This window comes from Calypte anna, chromosome 6 (assembly GCF_003957555.1).
Source record: "Calypte anna isolate BGI_N300 chromosome 6, bCalAnn1_v1.p, whole genome shotgun sequence".
NCBI lineage: Eukaryota > Metazoa > Chordata > Aves > Apodiformes > Trochilidae > Calypte > Calypte anna.
The window spans coordinates 16,600,450-16,618,733 of record NC_044252.1 but is presented as its reverse complement, the minus strand read 5'-3'; the positions used below and the strand labels follow the sequence as shown (position 1 = coordinate 16,618,733).

Genomic DNA, 18,284 nt, shown 5'->3' with positions numbered 1-18,284 from the left:
TTCAGCTGAGATATATAACATTCACTAAGATTTCAGTCTGAATACTTTTTAACCTCTTTTTTGTTTCATTTTTAAGTTAGATGGTTTCTATCAGGTGTGTGAGATCAGCTGGCCTTGCTGAGTTATGGGACTTCTCTTAACTGCAGAAAAGTAAGGTGATGTGAGATTGTACCAAATTACTTCTTTGACAGAGAACAGTAATAGGACCTTTTGCCATTCACTGAATAGCACATGTCCCTGTAAAACAAGAGGTGTAATTTGCCCCAGGACCAAGGCTTTATGCTTGATTCAGAGAGAGCAATAATGGAGAAGGACTGTGTCAGGCACGAAGTTACTTGTGACACAGAGGGGACTGTGCCTGTTCCTAAGCACAAAGACTGAAGGGAATGATTGAATCCTTCAAGGAGAAAGCAGGAGTGTTTTGATCACTTCTGGATTCCTGTTTCTTAAAAAATAGCAGAATTAGTGTCCTTCATCTTTAAGTACTTTATGACCACCTTGATGCTGCTTTACAGCCCATGTGTGAGGGCCTGTGCCAAAGATGAAACTGCTTATGAAGTGGAACAAGCCAACTGTTTTAAGTGAGCAAAAAACTGAGGAGATTTTGTCTCAAATTTCCAAAATCTGTTGCACTTGGGCAAGATAGTACTTGTCTTTTTTTAATTTGAAAAAATATATCTTGCATTTGCCATTTAAAAATGGTTAATAAAGAAACATGTCCTTTTTTCTCCATTAGCCTAATTCAAATTATTTGGCTGTAAGAATTTTTTTTCTCAATTTTTTTGAAGAGCAAATGTCCCTGAAATTACTATAATCATAATTGCCTAGAAAAGGAAACCAAAAGGCTCAGCAGATATAGGAGAGTGAGGTGGTATCAGGTGGTTTATTACACTGCAACTCTGAATGTAGATGATATAAAATTATGGTGTAGCCTAGACAAGTCCAGTTCTCCCCTCTTTCCAGTAATACATTTTCCTCTAGGACTGATGAAATTTCAGTTCAAAACCAACAACAACAAAACATTTTTCTCCTTGCCTTCAGTTTCAAAAGATACCTGATACAAACTGCTATTGCTCCTAGGTTTTGTCTTCATGAATGTTCTAGATTTTACAATAGTGCTTTCAGGCACCAGGCTCACATCTGCATTATTTAGTAACTTGTCTCATCTCTCTGGCTCCTGTCTAAACTAGTGGAAAGCAAAGAGCATCTGTTAGGGAAGAAGACAAAAAAGCCACTTCTAAATGTGATTGGGTTGAAAAATGTGGCTTTAATTAATGTGTCAATTAATATCAATGATGTGGCCATGATCTTGAATTTTATTTTATGCCTTTCTCTGTTTGGACAATTTCCCATATCAATTTATTTTGCTTGCCCTGTGGAAGCACAGCAGCATCCTAGAGTCCATTCCACCATACTGACCCAACTATCACTAAGTTCCTTCTAAACCACCTCTTTTTTCTGACAGCATGTTGCTCTCTAATGGCCTGGGCTTCTTCTCACCTTTACTAAACGCTTAAAATATCTGCTGGAGGAAAAAGTAGAAGTCATTAAGCAGTATGGCAACAGAGCACTGCAAGTCAGCCTCTTCTCCAGCAGCAAGAAACAGAGCCGTACAGTTCTCAGGGTTTCTCACGAGTAGGCACAATTTCTCTGTACCTAGATACTTCACTCTGTCTCAGCAGCCTTCTGCTGCTGTTCACTGGTAATGAGCAGGTAGCCGATGACAGATGGACTTCATAAATGCTGCTTTAGTTCTGGTAGTAGAAAGCTGTGATGGATTTGATTTTATGGTATTGAATACAGATCTTGCAAGTACACAGGAATGGATTGGTGGAGTTTTGTGCTCTTTCTCTAAATGTCTCATAAAAAATGGTAGTTCAGCGACCAGCAGAGGTGGTGACAGTGAAAACCCGAGGTAAGCCCAGGGGCTTACGGAGAGATGGTGCTGTACAGGGGTGTTCCTGAGCTTAGGATGCTCCAAATACTGCCCAGAACCGTGGGAAGGAACCCGGGATGAAGCTGAACATGAGCCATCAGTGTGCCCAGGTGGCCAAGAAGTCCAGTGGCATCCTGGCCTGTATCAGGAACAGTGTGGCCAACAGGTCCAGGGAAGGGATTCTGCCCCTGTACTCAGGGCTGGTGAGGCCACACCTCGAGTCCTGTGTCCAGTTCTGGGCCTCTCAGTTTAGGAAGGAGGTTGAGGTCCTGGAGCAGGTCCAGAGAAGAGCAAGGAGGCTATGAAGGGATCCAGCACAATTCCTGTGAGGAAGGGCTGAGGGAGCTGGGGGTGTTCAGCCTGGAGAAGAGGAGGCTCAGGGGAGGCCTCATCACTCTCTACAACTCCCTGAAAGGAGGTTGGAGCCAGGGGGGGGTTGGTCTCTTCTCCCAGGCAACTCTCAGCAAGACAAGAGGGCATGGTCTCAAGTTGTGCCGGGGGAGGTTTAGGTTGGACATTAGAAAGAATTTCTTTACCGAGAGGGTGATCAGACATTGGAATGGGCTGCCCAGGGAGGTGCTGGATTCTCCATCCCTGGAGGTTTTTAAGAAGGGACTGGATGTGGCACTCAGTGCCATGTCTGGTAAACATTGCAGTAATGGTTCAAGGGTTGGACTTGATAATCCCAGAGCTCCTTTCCAACCTGGCTGATTCTATGATTCTACAACATCTCTAAACTTCTAAGTATTTGTAGAAATGGAAGGATTAATACTGGCTATGACAGAAAGCATTAGCACTTGATTATGTAACTGAGAATGAGGACAATGGGTGAGGATGCAACTATTGGACATTGATTTCTTGTCTATGTTAAGAAGACAAAAAGTTAAAGGAATCCACAGTCACGTATTCATGTTATCCAGTATCTATTTTAGATACGGTGGGGATGAATGGCCCTTTATGGACTGTAGTAAGGAATGCCTTGTCTGTGGTGTTCAGTAATGCCAGTCCCTTATTTTCCAGTGGCACAGAGCACTGTTGTGGCAGGAGGATGGGCAGAACATACATGTGTAAGCACACTAGTGAAAAGATGCTGTGCTGATGCTTTGCTGCCAGTTCATGCTGGTGTCAAGCACTGGCATGGGGAGCTGGTGTGACGGAAGCCAGGCTGTCTGTAAGCCCTTTTAAATCAGTTTTCTGGCCTTTAAGTTCCCCCAGGAACACTTGCTAGAAGAAGAGCACATTCAGCCTTTTAACCACTTAATATATCCCATGATAAAGTTGCACCTGGAAGAGGTCATCTTAATCTGACACTGGAGGGGGATTAATTCCATTCACAGACCTGGAGTCTGTCTACAGGCTTTATACAGCTTTACTTTTTAATGATAGTGCTGTCATGCCAAGGTTCTTAAACTCCTCACAGCATAATTTTTGTGTTGAAGTTGATGAAAAGCACCATGTTTGTCTGGCTAGCAACTGTCTCAAATCAGATCATGCAATTTTTGGTGAGAATGCAGGTGTGAAGCTGAAGGAGTGGCTCAGATTTGTACTGCTCTTATTGCTTGTCTTGCTGTAGCACTTGAGCATGTGCTGTACCAGGTGCTGTACATTGCCATGGTGAGGAACAAGACCATCCACACAGGAGCTGGGGCTGAAATTGCTTGGAGAGGAAGATGAAGAAGTGCTGTTATCCTTATATTGCACAGAAGGAACTAAAATGAAGAACATAAATTATTTGCCTTCCTGAATGGCAGCCAGTGAGCACATCTCTATATTGGTGACATTTGGAATAAAGTTAAAGATGGTAACTTTTATCTGTGGGGCTGGTTATTCTGCCTGAAGAACAAGTTCTTATGCAGCTCACAGTGCTGGTCCTTCCCATGTTGCCCTCTGGATAGGGGGTTCTTGGACATGGAAAAAGATGGCAACAAAGCAACCATAAATTAGACATCCTGTGCCAGAATATACTTCCCAATGAAAACCTTTCACTGAAATCTGTTCTACTTTAATGACTCATTGTATTCCTCTGTATTGAAAATGTATTTAAAATTTTTCACTTTTAACTTTTGGCAGTTATATTACTTCTAGTAGCTAATGTAGCATCAGAAGTTTAGGTTGCTTTAAAATGTGGGAAATTAAGGTTGAGAGCATAATTTATTGATGTCATACAAGTTTGTTGAAGCATCAGATACAGGATACATGGCTCTTTTTACTCTGCTCTTGAACTTCTGAAGACACTGGGCTTGGGAGCTCCAATTTGAGCACAAGTCTTGTGAGGAAGGGCTGAGGGAGCTGGGGCTGTTCAGTCTGGAGAAGAGGAGGCTCAGGGGAGACCTCATCACTCTCTACAACTCCCTGAAAGGAGGTTGGAGCCAGAGGGGGATTGGTCTCTTTTCCCAGGCAACTCTCAATAAGACAAGAGGGCATGGTCTTAAGCTCTGCCAGGGGAGGTTTAGGTTGGATATTAGGAAGAAATTCTTTACAGAGAGGGTGATCAGACATTGGAATGGGCTGCCCAGGGAGGTGTTGGATTCTCCATCCCTGGATGGAGCAGAGACTGATGTGGCACTCAGTGCCATGGTCTGGTAACCATTGCAGTAATGGGTCAAGGGTTGGACTTGATGGCCTCAGATGTCATTTCAAACCTGGATGATTCTGTGATTCTGTAATTGCATCTTACCCAGAGACAACTAAGGAATGATTGCATACTTCTTCAAAACATGGAATCATTTAGTCAATAGTGTATTATTCTTCTCTGGCTTAAGAGGAATGTTTTGCATGGTAGCAATTAATAATGAAGAATTTTCTTAGGCTCTTTGTCATAAATACCTTTTACAACTGTTACCCTCTTATGTAATGGAAAATAAGTGATATAGCAAAGGATTTCCTTAAAGATGCATCTTTGTTATCTGTGTACAATACAAAATGTAAGCCATGTTCTCACTGAACAATGATGAGATTGTTTTACATCTTGCATTGTAAATATTTACACTGTATGAGTGACACAGGCTTCTTTTGTCTTCTATGTAAATTTATGCATTTGTTTTTAATAGTCAATTATTTTTAAGATAAAATACTAAGCAACTTTTCACTGGATTTCAGAACTTAGATTTTCATGAACCTCAAAAGGATTGTCGTAGAGAATTGAAAGTGACCATAGGTTATCTGTAGGTGTTACATTAGATCATGTGGATTTCTGTACTAGACTAGAAACTTGGCCTGCAAATTGCTGCAGATTCCTCTAAGTGGTCTCTACTGATGTATTAGAATTTTTCATGTTTTTAATTGATTATAACCTTCATTAACATCTTCTTTTAAAAGCCATAAGCTATCATATGGAGTGCTTTGCCAAATCATAATGATCCTGTGGGTCTTTCCTGATAGTATTCTGGAGGTCTGGGGTGTTGCCTTATTCTTGACATGATTTGCTGTTCTTCCCTCGTATGTCATAGTTTTGTGGAGTTTGGCTTTTGCCCATGAATAGTGGGGAGGCAAGTGTGGTTTGTGTCCAGTGGATGTACTGTGGACCTTTCTGTTACAGGGTGATCTGAAATTGCAGGAGACCAACTGCAGAAATCTCAGTGAGCCATTCCCAGGTCTGTGTTCACAGTAATCTGACCTTTTTTATTTCCCTTTAAGAATTTCAAACTTTATGACACCTCACCACTGCTCTCTCTTTACCATTTCTCTGAGCTGGTACGAAAAAGATGCATTAACCATTGCAGCACCAGTGTGATGGAATCTATGTAGATAACTGCTCAGCAGTGCTTTTGGACACATAGTGAGGAAAGAAAAACAGCTTTTCCCAGAAACTGTAGACACAGTACTGTGGTGTGTTGCTATCTGACAATTAACATTATGAAGAAGCAAGGCATCATCCATATCTTCAAGAAAAATTTAATTTGAGCCATGTGATAAACACAACCTGATTTTTGCTCTGCGGGGTAGCTTCAGTGCCAAAGCAGAGGGACAAATGCCTCCTCTAGAGGGGGCATCAATTTCTGAAGAAGCCAATCTGTATTCATTGTAGGAGTTGATGGGATCATGGCTAGGAGTGATAACAAGGCAAGTCCTGTACATGCTGTGCTATTACATCCTACTTACATCAAAACTGTAAAGACAGCTTGTGGTGTGATGCATATGCTAGAGCTGGCTCTGTTTGGAAGCACCTTGGGGCAGGTGTTTAATGTAAAGGGTTGAGGTATGACAATGATTATCTAAGCAAAAGAACTTATGGCACCCTCTTATGCAAAGGGACTTGGAAATTCAGTGGAGCAGGCAGAGCAACTTGCTGGCTGCTGACCTCTCCCAGAATCCCATTAGGATTCTCCAGTGTAGAAAATGAAACTTGGTTTACCTCAGTTTCTTTTTGTTTGTTATAGTTAGAGACTGTCCCAGGGATTATTGGTTTTAGTATGATTATGATGGACTATTTAATCAACAAATGTACAAGGGAAGTGCTGTTATTACCTATCAGTCCACTGATATAGTTCAGGAAAGTTTGCTTCTTTGTGTGTGTAGGTAAGCTACTATTATTAGCATAAGAGGACAAAATAAATATATTTTCTTCTCAAGGGACTGTAATGACTGTATTATTTTATCATTGGAACAGAGGAAAGTGACATTTGTTTTGTTTTTTTCTGAATGCTACCAGACTCATTCATAGCTGCACTTTGCAGTTGATGTGATTGGAAGGGAATAGATTTTAAGGAATATGTTTTTCAGAGGTGCAGATCCTGCTTAGCTTCCCCTGAAATCAAGGGAGCTAAGAACTCTGGAACCATTATTTATTGTTGCTGTAGTTTAACAGCTTGCTTGTCTAGTTGTATTATGTTTGTAAAATCAATCATATTCTTATTTTGAGAGGAGTCAGCCTGGCAGGTACTGTATTTCTCTATGTGTTGTATGTAGCCTACAGTTACATGTATTTCTCTATATTGAGAAGCTTTCTAAAGGAATGTGGGTAACATGAAGAAGGATCTGTTGTCCCCTTTCTAAGCATTTCTTTTGATTTCAACTAAATAATAACATGATTAAAAACAATTAGAAGAAAAATCTCTTGAACTTCTTAGGACACTAAGAAGGCTCTTTTTAGGACACTAGCAAGTGGAGAAAAGGAGGAATTGAGATAACAAAGGGAGAAATTGCAGCTGAGCTAGTAAACAGTGCAAGATACATGGGCAGAGGCATAGCTGTAAATAGCAATAATCCAGAATTACATCTGCCTGGGGTGAGTACAAGGTTTCTTTCACTTTTGATGTTGCATTTGTCCAGCAGTGTCAAAGGTGCTGCAGGGAAAGAAGGATTAGTTTATCTCCCTTAAGCTTCCTTGAATAGATTTGTTTGTCAAGTTAACAAATGCATGTGAAATGCATGAGGCTTAATAACCTCTCCTAAATAATGCTGTTAACAAAGTACTGATTAAGGTACAGTAAACCAAAATGAAACAGATGCAGGATCCTACTTCTGAAAATGCACAGCTGTCATCTCTAGAAGAGGATTGCACAAGCTACATTAGTAGGGGAGGAGTCCGGGACAAGCTCAAAGTAAAATAAATAAAAGCTTTCAAACTATAGCCAGCACAAGCTAATGGGATTGAAAATATTTGCAGATATGAAAAATGTAGTGTACGGAAATGATCTGGGTTGATGTGGCGCCGTTTCTTTGTAGCAGGGGAGGGGACCCAGGGATGGGTCCTGTGCAGTTGCAGGCTCTCCGGATCCAAAGTGTCCGGCCCTGCTTCAGGCCATCAGGGACCATGAATGTGCAGCTCTGCAAGGAACATATTCAAGACAGGGAAACACCGAGTGGTAAGAGCTCAGGGCAGAGAAGAGGGAAAGAGAGAGAGCAACACCAGAGGAGAGTGATGTTGAGGAAGGAGGGGGAGAAGGTAACAGTGTTCCTCTACATTTCGTGTGGAGACGACAGACCCCCTGTAACCCATGGAGGAGCACAGTGGACCAGACCCTGAAGGATCATGGTGGAGCAGTCGTGAAGCAGCTTGTGAAGGATCCTGTTGGAGCTGTTGTGGACCTGCAGCCTGCAGAGGATCACAGAATAGATGTTGTGGACCTGTAGCCGTGGAGATGACTGTTCCCCATGCAGCCCATGGTTCTGTGGGCCTCCCACGCTGGAACAGTTTGCTCCTGAGGGGCTGCACCTGGTGGGAAGGACTCACGTTGGAGGGGGACCCCACATTGGAGTAGGGGAAGACTCTAAGGATTCCCTCTCCCTGAGGAGGAAGGAGCAGCAGAAAACAACGTGTGACAGCCAGATCGTAAACCTCACTTACTGTTCCCCTGTCCTGCTTGGGGGTTGGAGGCAGAGATACTGGGAACAAAGTAATGTGGGCCCAGGAAGAAGAGAGAGGTAGGATAAAGTATTTAAGCTCTGTTTTTTTGTTTTCTTTTTGCCCTGTTTTGATTTGATTATTATAAATTAAATTGATTTTTTCTTCAAGTGGAGTCTGTTTTGCCTGTGACCATAACTGGCGTGTGTGACACTCATTGTCCTTGTTTTGACCCACGAGGTATTAGGTGGATTTCCTCCTCGCCATCTTGAACTGGGGGGGGAGGGAAGAGAAGGGGGGATGAGGCAGAGTGAGCCGCCACGTGGTTCTTTTGTTACCTGCTAGGCTTGTACCATGACAAGAAAGTAGACATAAATTATATCCAGCTGAAATGTTAGGTAAGGAAAGTTAATTGCTTCTGCTAGCATCAGAACAACAATAACAAAAAAACCCAAAACCAACAGATGTCTTTTTGTCTTTTCTTTGTCTTTTCTTTGTCTTTTCTTTGTCTTTTCTTTGTCTTTTCTTTGTCTTTTCTTTGTCTTTTCTTTGTCTTTTCTTTGTCTTTTCTTTGTCTTTTCTTTGTCTTTTCTTTGTCTTTTCTTTGTCTTTTCTTTGTCTTTTCTTTGTCTTTTCTTTGTCTTTTCTTTGTCTTTTCTTTGTCTTTTCTTTGTCTTTTTGCCCTCTCCCTTCCCTCTCCCTTCCCTCTCCCTTCCCTCTCCCTTCCCTCTCCCTTCCCTCTCCCTTCCCTCTCCCTTCCCTCTCCCTTCCCTCTCCCTTCCCTCTCCCTTCCCTCTCCCTTCCCTCTCCCTTCCACTTTACCCCACTTTCTTTAGCAGCAGTCAGAGGTTTCTTCAGAGGCTTGGGTTGTTCAGGTTTTGTGCTGCAGAGAGGAGATAGTTTCAGAAGAGCAGAGTTCACAGCATCAATTCACAAAGCCTCAGGGCAGCACTTTCCAGCCTGCAGCTGGTGGGTCCCCTGACTTCCACAAGCTGCATCAATTTCATGGCTGGATTGTCAGGGAAATGCACAGCACTGCAGTGTCTGGATTATCTGGACAGCAGCAATCTGTTGCTTTAATTTTAACCCGCCCACCCTGCAACAGATTGTCAAACCAATGACCTGTGTGACCAGCTCACTGTCATTAATGGGGGATGGGTAGTTGAAGAAAAGTGTAAGGAAGAGTCTTGGGGTAGACTGGAATGACTCACAGGGGAAATTCCTTCCAACTCCCTCTGTTGACTGTCGTCTTGTTTCTACCACAATTTTGAGAGATTGTCCTTTACACACAAAAAGACATTCTTTTATAATCCAGAATACTTATCCTAAGTAGGAAAGAAAATTACATATTTGAATGAAATATTTTCCCCTTCCTATTAGTAATCCAAAGCATGTGTATACCCCTACATACATCTTCAGGATTCTTTGGGAAGGACATCTGCAGCCACTGCCTTTACAACTCCAGAGCTTCTGTTGAAGTTCTCCAGCGTATGCCATTTAGCTGGGGAATATGATGGACTTCCTATGTTCTGAAGTTAAAATGAGCTAATAAAATCTGAAGTTCATACTGCATGTTTTTAGATTCCTGTAGATACCAAACCACAGAAAGGAAATCATGTTTTGTGCTTACTTGCCCCAATCTACCCAGGAATCTCTGGCAGCTAGAGTGAGGAACAACAGAGTGAGGAACAACAGAATTGCTTCCTCTACCAGGGTTCTTCCAATGGCATTTCTCAGTGGAATAATCAGCAGTTTACAGACTGTTAGGTTCATCTTGTGGCTGGTTTATGTTCTTGTTTTGTTGCTTGGGAAACTGAGGGCCTGATGAAATGGATGATAGAAGTGGGATTTCAAGTGGTCTGCCATTTGGTTCTGTTATACTGAGGGTACCTGTTGTTGTCAGTTGTCCCTTCTCATGTACTAAACCTGATTTGGTTACTCAGTGAGTCACCCCAGGGTAAGGGCTATTAAGGGGTGAAAGGAAACAATTTATTGCTTTTTCACCCTCCAAAGAAATCACCACCTCGAGCTGCCCGCCACCAGGGTCACTGTTCCTTTTCCCTGGTCTTGCTACTGTTTGCTGCTCTTTTCACTGCTGACTTTGCTGCTTTTTCCTCTGAATTTTTACAGTAAAAAGTTCCTTCTTCTCATCAATTATTGCCAGAGGTTGCAGATTGGTAAATGTTGGTCTTCCATTCGTTTTCAGGTTTTCCTTGAATTCTTTAGTTCTTGTATTTAATACCAATCAGGTATTCAGAGACACCCCAAAGGAATCAATGGGGATTTGCACAGGAGGGTGACGCAGCCATCCCAGCTGAAGTGCTGGGAGGTGAGAATGACTGGTATGTAATTCCCTGGTTCATCCTTCTTTCCATTATTGAAAATGGGGGCTATGTTTCCCCTTTTCCTGTCAGTGAGCACTTCACAGGGCTGCCATGACTTTTGGAATATAACAGAGAGCAGTTTAGCACCCACATCTGTCAGTTCCCTCAGTACCTGTGGGTGTATCCCATTTGGGTCCCATGGACTTGTACACTTTAAGGTTCTTCAGGTGGTCACAAACCTGATCTTCTCTTACAGTGGGCAGTTCTTTCTTCCAACCCTTGCCATTGTCATCTGTGACTTCAGGAGTGTGGCTGGAGCCCTGAGGTAAAGAAGTCATTGAGAACCTCAGCCTTTTCCATATCCCATGTCACTAGTTCTCCTGTTTCCTTTCTGGGGGAGCCCACACCTTCCCTAGTCTTCTGTTGCCATTAATATACCTGTTGGTGCACATACTATTTCTCTATCCTGCCGTCCCATGATAAGTTCAGCTTTTCAGGCAAAAAGGAGCTGGAAAATCCTTTCTCCATGAACAGAACAGCATCTACAACAATGGTCATGGGACTTCCCTTGCATGTGTGGTTTACTGACCACCTAAGAGGGTCAAAAGCTGAGCCCTTATCTGTCACCACTTGGGAATGTAGTCAGCTGTTGGGTGAAGGTACTGTAGTGATAAGGAAACCCATTTAGGTTGTGTGAGGGATGCTCAGAACATTTACCTGGAATCCTGAAGAGAAGGGAATACCTAGGAGTAAGGCAAGTACCTTGCCTTAGTATTTCTTCCCTGGGGGCCTTTTAGTCAGGCCTTAAGTTTTCTGTGTTTGAAGTTTGGATCCCTCTTCACAAGTGTCCAAGACCTCATTCCTGATCAAGGAGCACATGGTGTTAATTTGCTGTGGAAAACATTCTGTGGAGCTTGTCATAACTTCCTTTCTGTTGAGTGGCATTGCTTTTCTGGCATCCTTGTCTGTTTGTGCTACAGATGGTCCATTGATTCATGTAACTTTATCCTTTAATTAACGCTGTGGAGTTAATGAGCTTCAGGTTGATTCAGACAGTTTTTGAGTGTGTGTGTGTTGTTGGAGATCCTCCAGACTGGGGATGCTACAGTGTGGCATCTGGGTTAAGTTTGAGCTTTTCCTAAGCCACCCTTGAAGAAAGGCAGGACTTATTAGAGTGTCTGCCAGGTTTCTTTACCAGAGAAGGGCTGCTTCGTACTCTTTGAATATCTAACTGGATTATATCATATCTACTGCTTGAGCTCTTTAAAAGAATTCAAACACACACTGGAAGTGCTGGAAGTACCTGCAGAAAAACTGGTTTGACTTGTTTGTCATCATCAGAGAGGTTTAACTGTTTTTTCTAGTAATTTTTCATATTCTGTTTATGATAATGACATGTCCTTGCTTGCAAGCCTCGAACCCTTTTTGAAGGGGACACAGAGCAGGGACTGTCTCACTCCCCTTGTCTCAGCTGTCTCTGGCTATAGCACAGAACATATTACCTAGCATATTTTCTTTGTCATCCAGTTGCCCTTTTTATTATAGTCCTTGCTGTGTTAATTCCCCTCTAATCCTTTCTTTAAACACAATTGATTGTGTCTTGTTTGCAGCAGGTTACATTCCAAATAAATACTCCATGATTTTAGGTGTTTCAAAAAGCTCTTTATTTAATGTATATTTGCTAATCTAATAAAAGGTATGGCTAATTCTGTCTACCTTTCAGATTAGTGTTGCAAATTTTGGCTGATTTGCATCTCTCACTGACTTTCCTATCTGTAATGCTTTCCTGTTGTATTAGTAAAAGAAGCATAGTGTGTGTAGTTCAGTGAATTCCTGATTTCTAGTAAGGGATTTTGATTTTATTATTCTCTAATACCCTTAAGAAAGAAACAGCTCACATAGTGCATCTTCATGTTGCCTGCTGATACATGTTTATAGGAATGACAGGAATCAAATGCAGGCCACTGACTGTTTTTAACCAGAACTACAACATTCAGGCTGTTTCAGGATGATGCCTGAGGCAGTTCAATCCAGTCTGATGGGGCTGGCAGTTTAGGAAACTACCTGCACAAGCTTTGCTGCCTGCACTCTGGGTAGCACATTCCCACTGCTCTTCCTCCTCCCCATCCACACAATCCAGAGTGTGAGCCCTGCCATCTGGCTCTGCTCTTACCACTTTCAGAACTGGTTGATAATTTATGTATCCATTCATTTGCATATGGTCTGACCTGTCTAGTTCTAGCTCTTTAAAACTCCTGTGTCTTTTCTCATCCAGGCAGTGCACCAGACTCTCTTGTTCAGAATCACAGACTCACAGAAGTGGCACAGTTGGAATAGACCTCTAAGATCACAGGGTCCAGCTGTCAACCCAGGAAAACCTTACCACATCCACTAGAGCATGCCCTGAAGTGCCACATCTCCGTGCTTCTATTGGAAGCAGAATAGTTTGTTTTGGTTTCTGTGGTTTGTCTGAATATCTTTTGCAGACTGTGAACTGCTGCATTAGGGAAAATGAGACATTAGGCAGAAAATTGTCAGCTCAGATTGTTAAGTGCAGGTCCTGAATTTTTAATTGCTCACAGTCCATGTTCTTGCAGGCCAAGAGGAGAGAAGGCTGCAGGTAAACTGTCATAGAACCACACAAATTGTCATGGTTGGAAAAGATCTCTTAGATCACAGCATCCAGCTGTCAATCCAGAAAAAACCAAAAAAAATCCTACCCTCAAAACCAATAACAATAACAACAAAAAACTACCACCACCCCAAACAAAAAAATAAAGCCAACCCTGCACACACCATCCCACTGGAGCATGCCCAGCAGTGCCTCATCTACACATTTTTGTGTAGGTGATGGTGATTTCACCACCTCTCTGAACAGCCTGTTCCAGTGCCTGACTACTCTTTCAGTAGAGAAATTCTTCCTAATACCTAATCTAAATGTCCTCTGGTGCAACTTCAGGCCATTTCCTCAAGTCCTGCTATTATTTGCTTGAGAGAAGAGGCCAACACCCACGTAAAGTAAACAATCCACATTCCCTCAGACACTCCACATAGGAATTATTCTCCAGACCCTTCCCCAGCTTGGTTGCCCTTCTATGAACTCACTTCAGCAGCTCAGTGTCCTTCTTGTAGTGAGGGGCCCAGAACTGAACACAGGACTCGAGGTGCAACCTCACCAGTGCTGAGTACCGGGGCACCACAATCTCTTCCCTTTTCCTGATGGCCACACAATTTCTGATGGCAGGCCAGGATGCTGTTGGCCACCTTAGCCATCTGGGCACACTTCTGGCTCATGTTCAGTCAGGTGTTGACCAGCACCCCCAGGTCGTTTTCCACCAGGCAGTTTTCCAGCCACTCCTCCCCAAGCCTGTAGCATTGCCTGGGGTTGTTGTGACCAAAATGCAGAACCTGGCACTTGGCCTTGTTGAACCTCATACTATTGGTCTTGGCTCATTGATCCAACCTGTCCAGAATCCAGAGAGAAAAGACGTGCATCTTGGTCCAACTTATGGCTTAGCTCTAGTTTAGAAATAAGTGCATTTCAAGCTACTTTAACATAATCTAATTTTTTTATTTTTTAGTTGCAAGGCCTGACAATGGCACCGAATGAGCACTGCCTTCAAGTCTTCTTCCTGTAAATGATAGGACCAAACAAGGTGGTGTGATGAACATGCCACTGCATCAAATCTCTGTCATTCCAGCTCAGGATGTTACCTCTTCCAGAGTCTCCAGCAGCAAGACCAAAGAAAGAGACGAACAGGTACTGTCAGATATACTTGATTTTCACAGGAAGTTATCTAAGTATAAAAGTATAGAGGTTATCAAATTAGACTTGAATCTGTTCCAAAGCCCAAACTGCTTACATGACTGCTACTTTTAGTGAAGATGAATGTTACCAAATTCTCTCTCTGTTCTTGTATTTCCTATCTTAAAGCAGCTGAGTGCAAAATTACGGAGATTGGTGTTAAGTAACCTGCAAAATGCAAGCTATGACCTTCTATTTTTCATAAGAATTCAAGGCAGGGATTTTGAATGATGGCTGTAGTACTATTGTCATGGAAGTTATTACTGTTGTAGTTTACCTTTCCAACAGAAAAATAGCGTGGCTTGTGAACCCTATATGCAACAATGCATCCTGTTTTCCTTGGCTCTTGGCAGCATCTAGTAGCCATGTTGTGGTTCATGTTGAGTAGAATATACCAAGGAAGGAAATACCTTTGTGTATACTTGCTGAGATATTTTCTGGAGATACTGTTTGTATTCTTAACTTAGGAGCATGTGTGTGAATGGAATAATTTTGACATATTGTTGCAGTGCTAATGAGAACTGAATTGCACAAATAATCTGAAGTATTTAATGATTATAGGTCTAAAAGAATCTTGTTAATAGGCTACTTAATTTTTAATATAATACTGTGTCTACTCTTCAAGTGTGCTTCTTTACCCCTGGACTGTGTCTCTGATCCAGCCCAAAGACCATCATGCTTTAGTGTGCATTGTACTGCTTTGGAATTTATATTATCTCTCAATTCCACAGAAACCTCTTTGTGATTTTTTAGCTTTAACATAGTATCAGAGATATATTATGTTAAATAACATCCATATTACAGTACAGCTGCAGATACTGTTTTGTGGACTTCTCAGCAGTGGTTTATTCTGAGGAGGCCTAGGATGATACCAATTACAGATAGGGCATAGCTTAAGTATAAGGGACTTGTTGTGGTACAAAAAGGGATTAACTAAGACTGCCTTTGGGTAGGATAAAAAAAGTTGCTTCTGATGTGTTATGATCATCTGCTCTTACTATCCTTCTCATCTGTCCGTCTTGTACCTACCAAAGTCACTGGTGAGTCAGTAAAAATAAATCATCACATTGTTTTTTGAGTCTTCTCCTTAGTAACATTTTAAAATGATGTTATCTTCACAGATGAGTTGCTTTAAAGCCATAAAGCACCTTGACTCAGGAGTCTCCTGGAATATCCCTTTCCACCTGTTGCATGTAGACACTATCTGGGCAGCTCTCTAGGTTAGAGGACACTGTTGTTACTTCCCTTTGATCCCCTCCTATGTAGAAATTATATGTGCTGACAGAGAGCAAAACAGTCCCTCTACCAAATGCAAGGCAGAGCTGCAAATTAACTACCCTTGCCCTGGGTGATGAGGACTAGGAGGCCAACCAGAGCAGAACATCTTGTGGTAACTGATCATGCAATGGGACCAGAAGTGGGAACCTGAAATCTTCTGTTCCTCATTTCTGACGCAGCAACTTCAGTGTTAACAAATCTCCCATGTTTCCATCATGATAGCTAATTTAATGATGATTATTGTTTTCCTTGCCAGGCTGCTGTTGTACTTTCATGTGTTGGGACAATTTAATCTGAACAGAATATTTACTTAAATATGTGCAGTATTGCACAGGAAATAATGGGGACTGAGGGCATGCAAGCAATAGACTAGGTTAACCTGTAAACATTTCACATTTCCCAAATCTTGTGCTTCCTGTCTCTGTCAGCATATTCTCTCATCCCCAAAATGTCCTGTATTCTGCAAAAACCACAACTGGAACAGCTGGAGTACCAGGTGAACTGCCTGCTGACCTTAATGCACAGCTGTATGGACACTGTGGCTGCAATCTACAATTGTAGATTGTTGCTCTCATATTTTTAATTACTTCAAAATGCCTGTTTTCTGTTTTAGATAGAAACCACTGCAATATAAAAATCAGCATGCAGAGTGAGTGTGATCCTGTGTTGAGCAAATCTTCTGAACAGTTGTAGATTATTTTTGTGCCCTAGGTAACATCTGCTGTACAGGAGAAGGACACTAGGTAAAACAGAGAAAGAAGGCATTTGTACTTCTATTTTGTAACTTAAGTACAAAGTCAGTGTAACTTCAGTACTTCTATATTTCAATTGTGTGACTTTCCATTGCAGAACACAACTCACACTTACTTCTTCATGTTGTGAATGGCCTAGATGGAGTTTTCTGTAAAAACAAGTAATAATTTTTCAGGAGCAAGTGCAATATTTCATAATTTGATTTGAGTGGCACTATTTTCTCACCTTACCTTTACTATGTAATAGAAACATTCCTGACCTTTCCTGTGAAGGATCAACAGATAAACAAATACGTACATTTTGGTCTTTGAATCTTCTGAGTAGTACAAAGGCACTTGCCAATCTAAACAAAGCCAAACACACCCCAAACCACAATCAAAACAAGTATTACTACTTCAAATATAAATATGTAGGTTTGCTTTGTAATACCAGGTTATGTTCTTAAACCAAGTGGTGTTGCCAGGCATGTGCTTTGTAGATTGAGCAGTCTCATGTGCATATTCCCCTCTTTATTACCAAACTCTGGCTAAAGCCAAGACAAATAAAAATTGTGTGTCAACGACCAGATGAAATTTTGTCTTGATTTTGTTCTTGCTATTTCAAACTAGACTTTTGGCTTGTCTGTCCCTGTATTCTGCTTCATAAGAAGTCCTTCAGAGAAAAGGCTCACGAAAGAACAGCATAAAATGAAGTATCAATGTGGCAAGAGAGAGAACTTTGCCAGTCTGTGAGCAGACAGTTTCATCCTATTCCCCTGAAGGAAGATTTGTTATATCCTTTTCTTTTGCAATTGTGGATGTGTTTAATTATTCACATTTGGAGTAAAGGTGTGGAGGAAAAACTTTCAAGCTGAACTGCTCAGTTCTCTTACTATTTCTTCTGTTTTATGCTTCTGGTCAAGATATGCTTCAGGTTAAGGCTTAACTTGTTTTAGTAATAGTTTTCCATGTTACAAGAACAAGCTCTCTGGACTAATGATTTGTGACTAACAGTGAAGAACAGCACAAAATCCTTACCACCTTTATTGTTACAATCTAGTTTCTCAAACTGTGTGGTCTGTAGTCCTTAGACATGCTTCATGGCAGATCAACATGTAGATTCAATACTTCTGGAAATCTGGGGCAACAATCCTACCAAATTTGAAGAAGTGGTAAAAGGCAAAGCTCCTGCTTACCATTTCTGTTACAAGTCCTCAGTGATTTGTATAAATAGCAGAGTCTGATAGATTCTGATTCAGGTTAGTGTAATTTTCAAGCTTTAAAGTAGTTTAAAACTGGTTGACAGCAGTCTTCCTTGAAACTTTGTCCAGTTCATCAGTAAAAACAGGGAAGGTCCTAAAGGGATTATTACTTTAGCATTTAACTGAGATTAACTGTTAGCTTTAAGGGCTATTAATAACCATTATTAGCTTCTTACTTATCCTTTACTAGGAATAGCTTCATACTTACCTGGTCTAAGGGAGAGTCCCTCTATTGTTTGTGAGGTGCTACAATCCCCACCCTGCCCTGTGTGATGGGTAACATGCTGGCAGTGGTATTTCCTAGCAAATACACAAGCTAACAGCTCTCAGGATTTGGACTGGAAATGGGGAACCAACACTGGCATGTAGCAAAGGTGTTGCTCTGTTTTATTTTTGCAGCATTGCCTATTTGAGGGTGCTGTGCTTTGCTTGCTGAAGTGGACTAATGTGTACTACAAGTTCTTAGTAAATCTTACTGCCATGAGTAAAGCTCCCTGAGCAGCTGCTTTTACACTGCTCTTCTAAAAATGTGTGAGGAACTTCCCAGACGGGGCCTCCTGTGCTATGATTGTTGCAGATCTCATAAGCAGATCAGGGATGGATGGGATCAGTGTTTGAATGAGAGATCATAAGATGTTTTTGCAAGTCATTTTGGGTGCACA

General features: G+C 41.7%; 1 protein-coding gene across 6 annotated transcripts in view; it reads left to right on the top strand.

Moving 5' to 3' along the window:
- Positions 1-18,284, top strand: part of MARCHF8 (membrane associated ring-CH-type finger 8) — an 89,466-nt gene that overhangs the window by 10,148 nt on the left and 61,034 nt on the right. For 4 of the 6 annotated variants that reach the window (XM_030452993.1, XM_030452988.1, XM_030452990.1 and 1 more), the window contains exon 2: positions 14,128-14,306. The exons of the other annotated variants lie outside the window; for them this stretch is intronic. In XM_030452993.1, coding sequence (XP_030308853.1) covers positions 14,211-14,306 — 96 coding nt within the window. In that variant the 5' untranslated portion in view covers positions 14,128-14,210. The remainder of the gene's footprint in view (positions 1-14,127; positions 14,307-18,284) is intronic. 6 annotated transcript variants of the gene reach the window in all.